This window comes from Vombatus ursinus, unplaced genomic scaffold, assembly GCF_900497805.2.
Source record: "Vombatus ursinus unplaced genomic scaffold, bare-nosed wombat genome assembly UNPS02009835.1, whole genome shotgun sequence".
In the NCBI taxonomy this organism is placed as follows: domain Eukaryota; kingdom Metazoa; phylum Chordata; class Mammalia; order Diprotodontia; family Vombatidae; genus Vombatus; species Vombatus ursinus.
This window is the reverse complement of record NW_020949613.1, coordinates 25001885-25020254: the sequence shown is the minus strand read 5'-3', so window position 1 is coordinate 25020254 and position 18370 is coordinate 25001885. Positions and strand designations below refer to the sequence as shown.

Genomic DNA, 18370 nt, shown 5'->3' with positions numbered 1-18370 from the left:
CTAGACAATAAGGATTCTTTACCCACTTGGTTCTTCCTTGGTGACTAGTCAGGCCCAACCCTTAAATAACTACAAAACTCATTTAGGAGGATTTGAAACTCATTTGGGGGGTTTAAAGCAATTGGCACAGTATTACTAAAGGAGATAGGTAATGGAGTGGATAGAGTGCTGGGCTTGGAGTCAAGAAGACTGGAGTTCAAATCTTAACTCAGACACTTATTAGCTGTGTGGCCCAGAGTCAATCACTTAATCTCTATCATCTTCAATTTCCTCATTTGGAAATTTGGGATAATAATAGCACCTATTTTACAGAAGTGTTATGAAGATCAAAGGAGATAATATACGTGAAGTGCTTTCCAAATCTTAAAACATTTATAAATCGGCAAACAAAAGCATCTGAAGAACCCTGCCATCTAGAAGAAATCCTTCTTCCATTTGGATTCTGAAAACAGACATTTTCCATGATGGTTACAAACACCTTCGGCAATTATATTACCCTGTTTAATTCCTCATCTGATATTAATAATTAAATGGTCAAAGTTCTCTCTGTTGAAACATTTTTGAAGGAATCTTGAATTTACATAATTTTGACATCTGCATGAGAAACACCTTGTTAGAACAGAGCCTTAAAGGTGGCACTGCAATGGACTGAATCAAATGTATTTTTATATTCAACAAAAAATAAGCCCATGGGATCCTCTTTTCTCTGTAACTTTCAGTCAATTTTGTGACACTAAAAATGCGGTCAGCTGTAGAATATCACTTGTGAAAATATACCTGTTCCCTTCTCATACCTTTATCAAGTATGTCTTCAATGTATATATAGATTATTGTCCTAATATGTGTTTATGCACAGCAAAATCAACATATGGGCTGTTAGTTATTGACATCCTCACCTTCACCTATTGGCTTCTCTGCTCCCTATAAGTCCCAACTAAAATCCAATCTTCGACAGAAAGCTTTTCATAACCCCTCTTAATTCTATGCCTTCCTAGATATAACTTTTTGTATTGGTGTTTGTTGTCTCTTCCATTAGATTGTGAGCTCCTTTAGGGCAGAGGCTGTTTTTTGCCTCTTCCTATCTCCAGCACTTAGCACAATGCCGTGGCACATGGTAGGAACACAATAAATTTTTACTGATTGCTTGATATTGTCTCAGTAACTTTTTGTAGTAATAATGAGATTTTTTTCTCAAGCACTGGGTAGTCTCCTCTTTTAAATATCTTGAAAAGGTATTCCTTTGCCCTCAAAATTGAACACCCAGCATGGGTCTCTCTGTGCAAGACTGACCCAGTCTAATTGATCCTTCCCATCTTTGCTTTCTTTAGTATAATTTCTAGTTCTCTGTGCAGAATATTGGAAACTATGATGTTAAAAGTCCAAATGTGATAGCACCACTGTTATTTTCAATGAAGAGAATTTGTTTTAAAAAATTGTATGTATCTTTTCACTTTATTTCATGTGTTATCATCCATTAAGTTCCATCCTCAAAATATTCTCAGGTTAGTTTTATCAGATGGCTCCCTTGTCAAACTTTTTATAAGCTTGTTTTTACTTCAACTGCATCTTGCTGCTTTATGAGGCAATACTGCTCATAATTTTTCACCATTATCCTTAAGATATTAAAAATGTCTTTATATTCCAAACCAGTGCTGTCCTTGGCTTCCATCTCTCCATGTTTAACAAGATCAAACACTTATAGACTTATTCATTCTCCAAGAGTTAAGTGGTCAAAGGATATGAACCAACAGTTCTTGGAAGAAGAATTGTAAAGTATTCACAGTCACATTAAAGAATGCTCTGACTCATTAATAATAAGGGAAATGCAAATCAAGATAATCCTAAAGTTTCAACTCACACTTGCAAATTGGCAAAAATGATCAAAAAATAGCAACACTCAATGTTGAAGGGATCGTGGAATGACAGGCACACTAATTCATTGTTGGTGTAACTGTGAAACAGCCATTTTGGAAAGCAATTTGCAATTACGCAAATAAAGTAACCAAACTGTCCATAACCTTTGAACCAGAGACTGTGGGCTTACATTCCAACAAAGCCATAGATAAGAAGAAAGTCCTCATAAACACCAAAATATTTGAAGCAGCATTTTTTGTGAAAGTTACAACTGGAAACAAAATAGAAGCCCATCGATTGGGGACTAGCTAAACAAACTGTGGTACATAAACACAATGGAATATCACTGGGCTACAAGAAATAGTGGGTGTAATAAGTACTGAGAAGCATGAAAAAATCTTTATGAACTGATGCAGAGTGAAGTAGCAAAGCCAGGAAAATATAAACAATAACTAAAACAATGTAAATGGAAAGAACTACATACCAAAACCCCCAAAATAAATGGACAAAATCATAAAGCTCAAACAGGATTCAACTGAAGAGATATGAGATGATACCCCTTTAACCCACCCATTAATGGAAGTAGGAAGTCCACAGGTGTTACACACTGTGCATTTTTTCAGGCTTTTTCAGTACATTAAGTAGTTGTAATGATTTTCTTCCCCTCTCAAAAAATATGTTATTTATTATGTGGAATGACTCTCTGGGAGTAGAAGGCGAAAGAATACTTGGATAACTATAATGATATAAGAAACAGAAGATAACAATAATAATTTATTTTTTAAAAAGTGTTTACTGGCTGAGATGTTTTCTAGGTTATTTCTCATCATAGTAAATGACTTACATTAGTTAAATTTAGTTAAGAAATGATAGTCTGTGTCAATATCTCTTTTTTTACCCATGTTCCATTTTTTTACATCAACTGCTTGTTTTAATAGGTTAGACTGGAGTAGCCTCAATTCCATTCCATAATTCTTATTTTATTCTTTTTTTCTAACATAAGATGATAGGATCATAGTTAAAGCACTGGAAGGGCCCAAAGAAGTCCAAGTCCAACCCACTCATTTTACCAACGATGAAACTGAGAGCTGGAGAGGTTATGCGACTTCCTCAAGATGGTGTAGGTAGTATGTAAGAAAGCTAGACTTGCTACTTCTACTTTGACAGTAACAAGTCACTGGCCTGACTATATAACGGCAATGATGTGGAAATAATTCCTACAGCATTTCCCTTCAAAATAAAATAATTTTATTTTTATTACATTATTTGGTGTGTGCCATGTCCAGGACCTCCTCTTTTTTCGTTTTTGTTTTTTCTGAAAGAAAAGTCTCATGAATGATGTGTAGGTATGGGGCTTCTGTACAGTCAACAAACCTTAGGCCTCTGTCAATTCTTAACCTGGAACAATAGCCCCTCACATATTTTCTATCTTCATCCCCCATGCTGTTCTTAGCAGTTAAGTCGTTACTGAGTATTTACATACGCTAATTAAATTGGGAGGATCTTATCAAGTTCTTTATAAAGTTTCTCTACCTCTTTATCCTCATCCTCTTCAACAAATGCTGGCACATAAACTCCCATAGCAATCTCCTGTCAAATGCTTATCACAAGCACTGCAATATGCAATGAACAACTGTCCCATGAAATTATGTTTCTCATGCCCTTGATCACAATAAAACCAACTCAATTAATTCTTTTATGCGCTTCTCCTAAAGGAAACTAAAAGCCATCCCTCTCATAAGTTGCAGTTTTGGTTTTTTTTGTCTTCCCGTAACAGTAAGATGTCAGGATTCCTGTTATTCAGTTCCTACAATAATATGATAGTTTGCTGGTCACTGGACAAGAGTCTCACATTTAGAGTACCAGTAACTAAATTAATCTTTATAGATAGTCTGTCCCTGCTACCCTTCTTCAAGGGCTAAATCTTATGCCAATTCCTCCATGAAGTTTTTCTACACCCCTACCAGATTTCTCTCTCTGTTTTAAACTTTCTCTTTTGTTTCACCCTGTATTTAAGGGGTTTGTGTATCTTATTTCCCTAGTAAACTGTGGTGAACTTGAGAGTCTTTATATAGTATTTCACTTTTGTTTTTCCTCCAGTCAACGTAATACCTTACATATGATGAACATGTATTAAAAGTATACTGAATTGAAAAGAAATATAGAAGCCACTTAATAATAATTCTTATATTGTAAAATCAGAGTTCCTACCTCAGATGACAAATATTACCCCACTTCAACAGTAAGAGTGGGCTCTTGTACATAGTAGAGGTAAAATAAATATTTACTGAATTTAGCTGAATAGTTTTATATAATTTCAGAACTATATAAGGAATTTCAATGATTCATCTATAGTTATAATTATGGCTCTTTATACAAAAATATAGACATAAGGAATTAAAGTTTTAATAACTGACAGCATAACATGAATGTTAAAGATTGTTGTTCTAGTCTGCTTACATTATAACTGAACTAAGGCAAGTAATTATGACAGATACACTGTGATTAGTTTTTGGTTTTGTTTTTTTAAATGGCAGGTAAGTTTTAAATCCCTATCAAGTCAGGCCGAAAAAAAAAGTTAAGATAACTTATATTAATCCCAATATTACATTTGTTTGAAAAAATTATATAATGGAAATAACATTGATTTTGGAGTAAAAACAATCCCAGTTCTACAACTTTTTGCCTGTGTGAATATGGACAACTCACTTAAACTGTATGCTTCAGTTCCTTCTTCTACATAATGAGAGAGTCAGACAAGATCATCTCTTTGGTATCCTTCCTAAATCTATTATGACTATGCAGAAAATCTATGCAGAAATCTGTGAAGACACAGAAGGTCCAGAACAGGCTTACTCAAGGTCACACAGCATGATAGTCGCAAAAAAAAAATAACCCTACTCATGCTAGTGTTCTTTCTGTTATACCATACTGTAGCAGCAGCAAGGCTCTGGTAGTCAAGGTATTTTTATAGCACTTGGACAAGATTTTTTTTCTCCTCCCTCCTAAAAAAATAATTACCACTCCCTAATGAGCAATAGCACAAAGTAAACATCACAGATCATGAAGAAAATGGAGTAGAACAGTAGGCTGGGTCCCCAGAATGTAGAAGGCAAAGATTTAAGAAAAGGAAGAAAATGCCCAGTGATGGAAATATAGAAGAATATCCTGAACAGTCCTTTTAGAGCACATGTTTATACAGAGAGATATCTCTCCATTCAGATACCATACACTCATTTAAGGAATGAACTGAGTATGCAATACCATTTTAACAATTGCCCAGTGAGGAAAATGTTGATAGATATCAGAGATAATATAGAGGCTGGAGATCTCAGAAATCAGGTCTCTCCTTCCCATAGCCAGAAGGGCACAGTTCCATAATACAAATAAAGAACTGAACCATTCTATAAATATGAACAGATTTTGCAGTAATCCAGAATCTATCTAACTTATAAATTACCAAATCAAGTCATTTGTATATCTAATTTATTTTTCTGCCTATTCAGTTACCAAAGATTAGGACTTTAATCAGCGAAAGAGAGGGATACAGGGATCGGACCCGTGATTTCACTGATACCAGAAATTCCCAATATGGAAAATCCCTCTACTAATGCCAACTGACATTTTTTTTTGCCACTTCCAATTTTAATGAGTTGCTTGAAACATGGAAGTAAATTGCCCAGGTTAATACAGCTGGTATGTTTCAAACATGGTATTTGAACCCAGGTTTTTCTGTTATCTCATAAATACATAAAAGGTAAATTAAAACTAGATTCAATCAATTTTGTCATTTGTTAGAGCATAAATTAAAGGTTTATACTTAGAGACAACTAGTTGAGGTCTTAGAATTATTGGTGGATTTCAATTATTCAAATATTAGTTTTCCATTTCAGTATAATACATAATTTAAAAGTAAACAAACATTTATGTACCTAAAACATACATGATGAAATTGTAGACCTACAGATTAAGTAGTTTCTCCATGTTTAATAGGTAAATTTTTTCTTATTTGTATAGTCACAGTTACAAAATTAGAGACAACATGACTTAGGGAACAAATGTTTCTGGGGTGACAGGGTCTACTTTCTTTAAAATCCAAATTAAACTCTGGATTTAATGCTATAATTTCAATACAACAAGGAAAATATAAATTTAGCTTAGTTTTCTTTCATTCAGAATAACTCTATCATATAAATATGAACTTTTTAAGAAAAGCAGCATGTTGTAGAGAAAAGAACATGAGACCTGAAGTGTAGAGATAAAGATTAGATCCCAGCTCTACTACTTTGTATGTGACTTAATTTTTCTGAGACTTAGTTTTCTTATCTATAAAATGGTAAACCTAACTTTACAGATTTGCTGGGGAGAAAGTGCTTTGTAAACTTTAAAGAAAAGAAATGTGAGGTGTGATCTATATCCAATAGAATGTAAGCTGCTTAAGGACAAGGGCTTTTACTTTTGACTTTGTATCCCTGGTGCCTTATACATCGTAGTGTTTAGTAAACATTGATTGTCTGATGGAAGAATAGAGAGAGTTTCCACACAAGACATCCTTTATATTTATTAAATCACAAACATGAACCAGAAATAAAATGAAGTAAAATCTACAAGCAAAAATTAACCATTGTATTTTACATAAAAAATAATGCTTTGACATGACTTTCTACATCTTCACATAGCAAAAAAAAAAAATTTGAAATCTAGATGCATAAACTTATTTCTTTGGTTTAAATTTTTAAAGACCCACTTCCCTCTGTGGCTCCTTCATCTTATGCATATGCATGCTTCTTTTAGTTCCCTGATGGTATAGTGGAAATAGTACTTGGTATCAAAGAACCTAGGTGTGAGTCTTCCTCTGCTACCAGTGTGATTTTAAGCAAGTTAATCTTTCTAGGCTTCACTTCCTTAATAAGTAAAATAAAGAGATGGACTAGAACTCACAGAAAGTTCTTTGCAGATAAAAATCTGTAATTTTTTATCTCTTGATCTCTGAGAAGAAAAATTATGCTCTGAAAACCTCAACCTTTTCTCGATTCTAGTTTCATAAAATTGGCATCTTTTAATATGGTGCCACTATAGATGTGCATTTAATTTTGTAAGTTGTTTACAGTAACAGAGTATTTTTCTCCATGAGAAAATGTCCTCATGAGACATATGCCTTGTTTTTGTTAGGTTCCCAAAAGGAAGGCAATCATACATCACTGTATTAATTATGTGTTACTAGACTATAAATAATTCAATACACAATTACAAATTCTAAAACTAATGAAACAAAAATGTAACTCCCAAACAACTGTTTTAAGACAACGATTCATTAAAATGAAAATTTGGAAGTTCTACCACAAAGAATACAACCAAAGATATCTATTTATAATAAAGACCTTATTTGTAATTTCCAGCTCCAGTCTCTCCTTTTTCCAACTCCTAATCTGTAATACCATCCAGAGCAAAAATGCTCTGTAAAGATTAAATGAACATATATGCTATAGATATAAAACTATCATACACTTTTATTGTTTAATGAAAAGAGTAAAGTTTAAATTAACACAGAGAGGGTGGAGTTAATATACAAGTATCCTTCAATTAATAGAAATTTACTAATAAAAGGAATTGGATAACAAAATCATAAATTCATTTCAAAGAAAAACAATTTAAAATTGGAGAATCTAGAGGGAATTCCATTTCAGTAAGTTCAAATAATAAAAAAATACAAAGGGAAAAGAAAACTTTGATATAAAATTATAAGACAGTGCCTGATACTGAACAGTATTTTCAGAGTATTTTTGTTATAACATTTTAATATATTAATACTCTCAATGTTCATATTAATCATCACAGTATCTAAAAGTTACTATTTTCCTTAGGAATATATTTTTTAACAGTTTTGCTACATGCATTGGTGTGGTTCTAGTAATTCTGGAAGCTCAAATTATTCTGAGAAAATACATCTCTGATTTCATAACAGAAATCAATAGAAAAATACATTCACTTAATTAAAATTTACTTCCCAAGAAACTTTTCTGAAATGCATCTCATTCATTAAAAGAAGGAAACCTTTGCAGAAATCAGACTCTTAACTATCTAAGGAATGATTCATCATCTCTGGTCTATTTTCAGAAGCTCACCTTCCCTTTTCGGTTTAAAGGTTCAATTGTTAAGCTGTCTGGACCAATATCGACAATATTGCCCATCTGAAATCCTTCCGTGGGATGCGGAGCCCAAACGGGCTTTCCATCTTCCATTTTTTTGAGGATCTATCCACACTTTCCTGTCAAAAAAAAAGGTACAATTTTAAAAATGTTTTTATAAATAAGACATTATACACCACTGAGAGGGAAACAAATTCTTCAGAGATGTCTGCAGGTGATTTCCAAAGACATAATAAAAATGGGAAGTGTGCTTCAATTTTTAACTCTAGTTCTAGTTACATCAGCTTGGTAAGTTACTTAATGTAATGGAAGCCTCAGTTTCCTCATGTGTAAAGTAGAGATAATAACTGCAGTATCTACTTTCCAAAGTTGTTTTAAGTAAACTCTGTAAACTCCAAAGTACTACATCAATGTTATTATTCAACCCCTGACTTTAACACAGCCTCTCATTTCTCTAGAGTTTTATCACCTGTTATTATTGTGGCACAATCTGCCCATCTTTGCCCTCATCCCTCCATCTATGAGAAGATACACACCACACAGAGTGGTAGCAATGTTCTTCTCCTAAGTGAAAGATGTATCTCAATCTTAAACCTCCAAGGGAGGATAAAACAAAGAAAAAACTACTGATTAGAGCAGGTAACTCTAGTTTCTGCCTACTTCCAAACCATTCAGCCTGCATTCTGGCCATCTTCTTCCTCCTATTCCAAGAACCTAGACTGTGCCTCTGGGACCCTGAGCCCTAGTGAGCTTTCGCTTATCTTGATCATAACAAGGCTTCTACCCCACTTCCTGGCCCTTTCCAAACCATGCCACCTTGACTCTCCCAGCTGTCCTTTATGTATTATCTTCATCCAGTGGAATGTGAGCTCTTTGATGACAGGGATTATTTTGCTTGATTATATTTGTATACCCAGTGCTTAGAACAGTGCTAAGCATATAATAAGTGCTTAATAAATTTTTTTCATTCACTCTTTCAGTCCAAGTAGAGCAACAGACAAAGTAAAATTGATAAAGATAAAACAGTAACATTTCCAGAACAAAAAACATCAACATAAGACAAACTGCCAAGAAAAACTAAATATATTTAAACAAAATAATTGTTACATAAAGCTATCCTTACTAATATGTGTAGTTTCCAACTTAATAATGAGTTAGAGGATTACAAATCTAGAGGTATAAGGGACCTCAGAGACCAATATTCAATCAACTAGAAGTAAAGGAGAAAGAACACTGGCTCTGAAGTCAGAAGACCTGGGTTTAAATTCTAGTTGTGGCAGTTATAACCTATCAAACCTTCAACAAGTCACTTCAGCTCCCTGGGTTTCAGTTTTCTCATCTATAAAATGAAGGCGTCAGATTAAATAGTCTCTACCGTTCCCTCCAGCTCTATAGCAATTATCCTAATTTGTATGAAGTAACTGTGTGCTCAGCAGTGGAGACAACCCCCCAAAAAAAATTTTTTTAAATTCCCACCTGCCAGAAGCTTACATTCTAAAGGGGGAGGAAACAAGTACATATAAACATACATAGATACATGCACACAAGCATACGCTGATACACATACACAACACAATCATATACATGCATATCCAAATCCACATATGCATACACATACATATATACATACACATGCATATATATGTATATTCACAGAAGCATATAAAAATATTCATGCATAAACATTCCCACACAGAGAGAAAGAGAAAGAGAGGGACTAGACTTGGAATTTTACTGATACAAAGAACTCCCAGATGAGGAAACTGCTTCTACCAGTGCAAGTCAGCCCTTTCTCTGCAATTATCAGTCTGTTTATCTAATTATATATAATATAGAATAACTATAAAGAGAATAGATACAAAGTATTTAACTCCATGGCAGTGTATGAGGAGGAGCACTAAGGAGCAGCTGGGAAGCACAGAGATCAGAATGGGTTTCATATTGAAGATGCTGCTTGAGCTGTTTCTTGAAAACAGAGGTAGAGGAAGGAATACTTTCTAGATGCGAGGTATGGCCAGTGCAAAGGCATAGGGAAAAGAGATGACATAAGGCCAATTTTGCTCCACAGAGAGCAAAAGATAAAGTATTGTCCAATGACATTAGAAAGATAGAATGGAGTAAGTTTGTAAAGGATAAAAGGAATCTATTTTTTATCCTAGATGCAAAAGGGTGTCAAGGGGGTTTATTAAATAGTGGAGAGACATGGTCATGTCTATATTTAAGAAAAACCATTTTTGCTGCAGTGTGGAGGATGGATTGCAGTGCGGAGAGACTTGAGGCAGGATGAATAATCAGGAGGCAAGGGAGAGACACAGGATGCTGTGAGCAGGCTGCAACACACAGCAGGCTGTGTCACAAAATCCCAGTAAAGAAAGGGTATCTGTGAGAAAAAAGGAAACAGTGTTAAATGTAGCAGATAGGTTGAGAAAGATGAGGGCTGAAAAAAAATCCACCAGATTTGGCAATTTGTGATCACCTGCATTTTGGAGGGAACAATTAAGAGATTATTGGAAACTTTGGAAAGAGCATTTTCAGTTGAATGATCCTATCAGAAGGCAAACCATAGAGAATTTAGACAAGAATGAGAAAAAAAGGAGACACTTATCACAGTCAGTTTTCTAAGGAGTTTAGCCACAAAAGGGAGAACTATAGGGCAATAGCTAGCAGGGATGGATGGATCAAGTAAAGCTTTGTTTTTTTTTTAAGAATTGGGTAGTCCTATCCTGCACCCTAAATCTAACACTTCCCTGTCAACAGATAGAAAGTATGCTTCATCAGCAATCCTTCAAAATCATGGGTGGTGGTTACATTAATTATAGTTTTTGTAGCTTTCAAAGTTGTTTGTCTTTACTTGCTGAACAACACTAAATAAGTGAACAAATTGTTGAATAAGCGTACATATTAGATGTAGCACTGCTCATTTCACTCTTCGAGCTCAAAACTATTCATTTTTATAATATTAATGTTACAGTATAAATTTCACTCTACCTTGGTTCTTATAAGGCTCTCCATGTCTGTCTTTACTATATTTGTTTTCAATAGGGGTTTTGTTTTTCTTGCTTTCTCAGGGTGGGAGGGGGTGGAAGAAGACCTTCAGCAAAATAAAGGAGAAAATCAAAGTATTGTAGTATCATGTAGGGTACACAGTTACTTCTTGAATTAGCAGTCTACAATCGCCTGTATTTCTCTATTACCTACCACTCTTTCTAATCTTACTTCTTTTCCTCCTGTATTGCTGAAACTACCAATGATATCCAAACTCAAATTTAATGACTTGTTTCTCAATCATTAAATCTCTCTTACCTCTCTCTATAGCACATAACTGTGGACCTTCCCCTTTCTTGAAATTTTCTCTTCCTTTAGCTTATGAAACAACGTACAGTTATCCCTTCCACGTTGCTGGGGTTAGGGGTACAGCACCTCCTTGAACTCTGAAAAATTCTTTTGGTCCTCTCTTCATACCAAATAAGTCTGATTTTTTTTCTTTTTCTTTTTCTTTTATGGGGTGTTTACAGTACCTTACTGTAAAAGCTGAGTTAAGTATTTGACCATAGATTTTGTGTCATCTGCTGACCTTCTCATGTCATCTGTAGGGCTTCCACAAAACTCCCCAAAAAATTCCCATTTAATTTCTTATGCCTACCCACAACATACTGAAATTGTGAAGGGGGAAGTCGTGAAGTGGAAGGAATAACTCTGCTCTCCTGGTTCTCTTTCAACTTTCCTTTTTCTGATCCGCCTCTGGTTGTATTTCCTTCTCCTACCCCCTAAACATAGTCAATTCTCCAAGAAATCTCTCCTCAGAATCCTTCCTACTCTCCCAAATCAGCTCTTCTCCCTGACTTGACCTGCTAATGGAACCATCAAGCTTCTAGTCAATCATATTTCACCAGCTGTTAAAACCTAGATTATCCATCCCTACTGTCTCTTACCATTAGTCTTGCTCCCTACTTTCCATTTCCAGGGAAATTTAAATCTCTTTTCTCTTCCCTGGACTGGCGGTTTTGAAAGTTTTATTAATATCTTTTGCTTTTATATGGCCATGATTTACAAATAAATTCCTCCTTCCTCTTCTCTTCTGAGAGCCCTCCCTTTTAAGAAAGAATTCAAAGGAAAAACGTAGTTCAGCAAAACTACCCCAACTCTGACAGTGTAGCATATCCCCAAAGTCTTAATGCATTAAGACTTTGGGGAGACTCTGTGTAGTACTCTACATCTTAAGTCCCCTACTTCTGTAACAGAGGTACATTTTCTTCTCTCATCTTTCATGTTAAGTTTAATCATTATAACTGCAGAGTATTTTGGTTTGGGTCTTTTTTGTTGTTTGCCCTTTAAAAATTGAAGGATAAAAAAAAAAAGAAAATTGAAGGATAGATGAGATTTCACCAAGTAGAAACAGAATGGAGGTTAGTCATTACAGATACTGTGTTCCTAATTCTGCTTATATCCCTTTGCATCAGTCCATATAAATCTTTCCATGTGTTTGTGCTTGTCTGTGTAATCTTGATATTTATTGTTTATTACGTTTGCATACCACAATTTGTTTAGCCATTTCCCAGGGAAGGATCATCTACTCTGTTTCCAATTCTTTACTATAAAAAGTTTCCTGACTAAACTATAATAATGGCTTCCTAATCAGTCTCCACATACCCTAATCCATATTGCATACCATGACTAGATTCAATTTATTAGCAATAAATCACACAAATGAGCATTTGTTAATCTACTATGCACCAGCAGCAGGGATACAAAGATAAAAAAGAAACACTCTTTGCCCTCAAGGAGCTTATATTCTAAGTACTGCACAACTATGAGCAAATCATTCCACTGTTAAAAATTTATCACATTATCTACCAAATAAAGGCCAAACACTTTATTTTTTTCAAATATTTTATTTTCCAAATACATATAAAAATTTTAACTTTTTTTTTAACTTTAGCTCTAAATTCTCTCCCTCTCTCCCCTCCCCCCTCATTGAGAAGGCAAGCAATTTGATATAGGTTATACACATGCAGAGCACACAGAACACATTTCCACATTAGTTACCCTAGAAGTGCTACTGCTGGATCAAAGGGTATGCGCATTTTGATAGCTCTTTGGGCACAGTTCCAAATTGCTCTCCAAAACGGTTGGATCATTTCACAACTCCACCAACAATGTATCAGTGTTCCAATCTTCCCACATCTTCTCCAACATTTATTATTTCTTGTTTTGTCATCTTGGCCAATCTGACAGGTGTGATGTGATGCCTTAGAATTGTTTTGATTTGCATTTCTCTAGTCAATAGTGATTTAGAACATTTTTTCATATGACTTTAGATGGCTTTTATTTCTTCATCTGAGAACTACCTGTTCATATTCTTTGATTAGTTACAATTAAAATAAAGAATGTTTTTTAAAAAGTATGTTTCAATTTGCATTGAGACTCCATTAGTTCTTTCTCTGGAGGTGGATAGCATTTTCATAAGTCCTTTGGAATTGTCTTAGATCGTAGTATTGGTGAGAATAGCTAAGTCATTCACAGTTGATCATCATACAATATTGCTATTACTGTGTACAATGTTCTCCTAATTCTGCTCACTTCACTTTGCATCAGTTCATGTCTTTCCAGCTTTTTTGGACAGCATCCTGCTCATCATTTCTTAGAGCACAATAGTATTCTATCACAATCATATACCACTTGTTCAGTCCTTCCCCAACTGATGGACATCCCCTCAATTTCTAACTCTTTGCTACCACAAAAAGAGCTGCTATAAATATTTTTGTACATATAAATCCTTTCCCTTTTAGGGGGTTAAAGGGTAGGCACAGTTTTATAGCGTTTTAGCTCAAACACTTAGAATAGCATTTGAAGAACTTCTGCAGTCTAGAAACTTCCTCTCACAACTGACATAATCTCCAGCCAAAATGGCAAATTCTATGTCCCCAAACAAGTGCTATGCTTTCCCATTTCCATAATTTGCTCATACCATTTCTTATTCTTGAAATAGTCCCTTTTCCTCCTGTTGAAATATTACCTAGCCTTCAAATCTCCCATTCAAATGCTATATTTTATATCATCCCTGATCTATGCTTCACTGCCTTGCCATTATCCCCAAGCAAGTCAGGAAATGATCTCTTTTTGCTGGGAACACTATCGTATATACATACACACACACATACACACACACATGTGTGTGTATGTATGTGTGTATGTATATGTATGTGTACATATGTGTGTGTACATATATGTGTGTGTATATGTATGTGTGGGTGTATGTGTATATATATATATATAAACACAGTTATCTAAAATTATGCTTATTTTTATACCCTTTTTTACTCTCCTACTAAATTGCAACCCCTCAAACCCAAGGACTTACTTTTATCTTACTGTCTTCTTCCTCAGCTACAGTACATAGTTTTACACAGAGAAACTTTAAAGATTACTACTCAATTGTATTTTTGAAGAGTATGGAGCTCAAGCTTATTATAACTTGATTTGTATAATATGATTTCAATGTGCTATGGGAGTGAACTGTGAAACAAGCCAAATGGTGTGGTAGAAAACCAGATACTATGGCTGTTACCCCAAGCAGAGGATGGACCAGTAAAATTCCAGGAAATGTCATCTGCCACTCATAGCACTAGATTCTAGTATGAAAAAGTCCTTTAGAATTTATAAGTAACATTAGAGATGTTGTTGGAGCACCATAATTTATGACTGTGATTTGCCTCTTGCAGAGTTTAACTCAGCACATATGTAAATGGGAAGTTGGTTGTAGCCTGCCAGGCTATGGGAGGATTCTCCTCGGTTTCTCAGTGGGAGCTTGAGCCAATAGGGTAAAAAATAACTCAGGACCTTATTGCTATGGATATCTCTCACACAAGGATTTCATAGAAAATGAAAATCAAAACTAAATAAACTAAGTCTGCCAGGTCTTCCAAAACAAACGAAAAATACAAATATGGTATTCAATGAAACATTTTAAAAGAGTACATTTTTTTATAGAACATTTTTCCAACAGTAAAAGGCTACATTATGAAAGGCACATTTGTATGCCAACATAACAAAAATGCCAAGCAAATTCATAAACGTTTTTTATATTTAGATATTTAAATAATTCTGGGTGAAAAAAACTGGATTATCTGACTGGTTTAACAGCATTGGAGCCTCAAAAGAACTGCCAATAAGAAAAAGAAATAAATGGTCAGAAATGAAGGTTATATGAAATAAGCATACTGTATATATACTTCATGGAAAAATATACAACTTAAAAGTAATTTGTGGAAATTAGCAGTTAGGCACCAATGTAACTTGGGAGTAAAAAAAAATTCATGGTAACAGGAGACCACAAGGTAAATTTCCACATTATATAAAGAAACTAAATACGTATAGCTTAAATATACATAGCTTCAATAAGATCATAAATACATATGGCTTAAATAAGATCTGAGGAAATATGTTCTCAGTTGAGATGATATAAATTCACAAAGAATCCACTATCTTTTTTTCAAATTAAAGTCCTAAATAAATGCACATTCACAATTATGTAAATTTATTCTGTGATTACATAATCTCACTTCTCCATGGGTTCTCCATGGGTATATGTATGTGTGTATATATTTGTACGTATAAAGGTATGGAGATATACACACACAAACACATAAACATTCACTTTTACATATATGTACATTTATACACACACACACACGAAACTGACAGAAAATCCCAAAACCTCCCTTAGTTAATACTTTCCACCTTTTCCCCTATGAAATGTTTGCAGAGAGGCTGTTGGAGAAAAAAGAGAAGGCAATGATGAATGATGAAGCCAGTGGTCAAAGTTACAGATAGAATCAAGATGAAGTCAATAATGGTAATGGAGAGTCAACTACATGTTGTACACTTTATTTCCTTTACTATTTCTCGTTATATGACAATTAGATAAATTCTGTGAAAAATAATTTGCTTGGAATATTTCATCAACTCATCTTCACAAGAGTTTGCACTAAGCTGAATGGACAAATACCACTCAAACGTACCACAGGTTGTCAAGTATAAAATACCCTGCAATATACCATCCACAGTTGGATCACAGCAACTATTTTATTCCATCATATGCTTCCTTACAGTAAGAGTTGATAAGGAAGGATTTTCGTACAAAACCCAGCTCTGCTACTTACTATACATACTTAGTCAAATCACTTAACCTGGGACCCAGTTATTAATCTATAAAATAAAGGGTTTTAGACTCAATGTCCTCTAAGATTTCCTTGAGCTTTCAATCTATGATTTTAAATCCTTAAGGAAAATCTACCCCAGCTTCTACTAGTACTGCAAACTCTTCTGCAATATCTCTGATAGGTAGAATGATTCATTCTCTGTCAGAACATGTCCATTAATGCAAAGCTCACCATTTCAATTGGGAATCCATTTCATTTTCAGAAAGTTCTAACTGTGGAAAGCAATTCCTTAAGTTAAGTTGAAATCTGCCTCCAAGAAACTTCTATCCATTGCTTCTAAGTGTATTCTTTGGGACCAAACAATAAATCTAATTGTTCTTCTATACAAAACTGCATATCCTAAATCTTTTCTCCATCATACTAAACCATACCATTTCTCTCAACTTTTCATGTGACAATATTTTTCAAGATATTGAGAAAGGGCAATGTTGAGAACATGAACACAAACTAAGACAGTTACACCCAGCAAAAGGAAAATGAGGTTCTTTGCCAAGAACCAACCTATAACAAAATTTCAAAATGGAAAGAGTTGATCTATAAGAAGCTTCAATCCTCTGGCTTTCTCCCAATTAAAGAAAAAAGAATGCTCAGTTACCAAACTGACCCCATTCCTCCTCTCCCAATTCTCTGGACAATATAAAAATAAAAGTCATTTAAATGAACTGCTTCCATTCAGTTCTACTTAACTCAACAAACATGTATTAAAATCCTACTACAGACAAAGCACTGTGATTGGGGGGGTGAAGGGAGGGATATATAAACACTAAAAAGAATAGCTCTTGCCCTCAAGGTGTTTACATTAGTGGAGGAATACAACCGGTAAAATTCAATAGATACTTAAGTAACAACAAAGACTTTCAGAAACATAGGAGGTAATCATGTTTTGAAGGAAGATAAAGATTCTAAGGTAGAGAGGAAGGAGGAATGTTTCAAGCCTGGAAGACAGCCTATCTAAAGATATCATACAAAAACGGAATGTGGAGTGGAGTTCTCATAGGCCTGAATGGATGAAATAGAAAGTAAATGAAGAGGAATTATATGAAGTATCTGGGAAAAGAAGTTGATGGCAGTTATTCTAAGAAATTTGAATTACCAGAGAGCACAATATCTTGCATATCATTAAATGTCATTAAAGGTCAATAAGTAAAATATTTTGAGCGTTTATGAGAAAAACATGGATTTCCAGGTGTTATTTCCAAAATAAATTTTTAAATATGGAAAATTAAACACTGATTGTCATTTCATAAAGGAAGGAAAAAAATACTACTGTGTAATTTTAAAGGCTAATTCTAATGGTTTAATAATTTAAAAGACAAGAAAACTTAAGTTTCACAAGATACTTAATATTTTTATTTATAATTCTAAGGAAATTATTTCTTAAAATTGAATTCAGAAAAGATGTATTTTATGTATCATTAATATATATACCTTGGACTATGATGGCATTTTCCCACATGACTATGTGAGGTTTTTTAATATACTGATTTTTTTCCCAATACTAGACAATAAGTGGGTCTTAATTTGGCCTTCTCTCCTAGCACATTCTATGTATAGAATGCTTCATTGTTTTAAGAACACAAATTTCTGTTTGTCATTTTACTTCTACCATTATCTCAACAGCAGCTCTGAAACTAAACTAGTAACATTACTTTTCCTATTTTTCTGGTTACTAATTTAAAATCAAGCTATTTGTCTTTTTGATACTTAAAAAAATTCCCTGTTTTATCCTCTTCCTAAATCCTTTTTCCTCAAATAACTAGGAGAGATTATCACTTCCTTTCCCCTTCTATCACTAAGTAAAACTAGGCAACATGCAAAATTATTCATTCATCAATACATTAAATATAGTCATCCCTTTGGTTTTACATAATGAAAACATTTTAAAATATTGGCAAAACAGGGCAGGGGGGAAAGAGCTGACTGGCTTCATTGGTTATATATGCTTTAGAGAAATAGCCAGAAACCCCTGTGGGGCATCAGAGTTATTGCAAGGAGTCAATCCTTACAATTATTTCAGTGTACATTTTCTCAATCACTGAATTTTCTCAATCACTAAATAATAATAAAATTCCTATCATCAGGAGGAAGTTCTCAAAAATCTTGGACATTAAAAAAGGGTCTTCATACTCAAAGCAACAGGTAGCA

General features: G+C 34.2%; 1 protein-coding gene across 4 annotated transcripts in view; it reads right to left on the bottom strand.

Annotated features, from left to right (window-relative positions):
* Window positions 1–18370, bottom strand: part of MYO6 (myosin VI) — a 236477-nt gene that overhangs the window by 126630 nt on the left and 91477 nt on the right. For all 4 annotated transcript variants that reach the window (XM_027852915.1, XM_027852916.1, XM_027852917.1 and 1 more), the window contains one exon: window positions 7980–8122. In XM_027852915.1, coding sequence (XP_027708716.1) covers window positions 7980–8096 — 117 coding nt within the window. In that variant the 5' untranslated portion in view covers window positions 8097–8122. The remainder of the gene's footprint in view (window positions 1–7979; window positions 8123–18370) is intronic.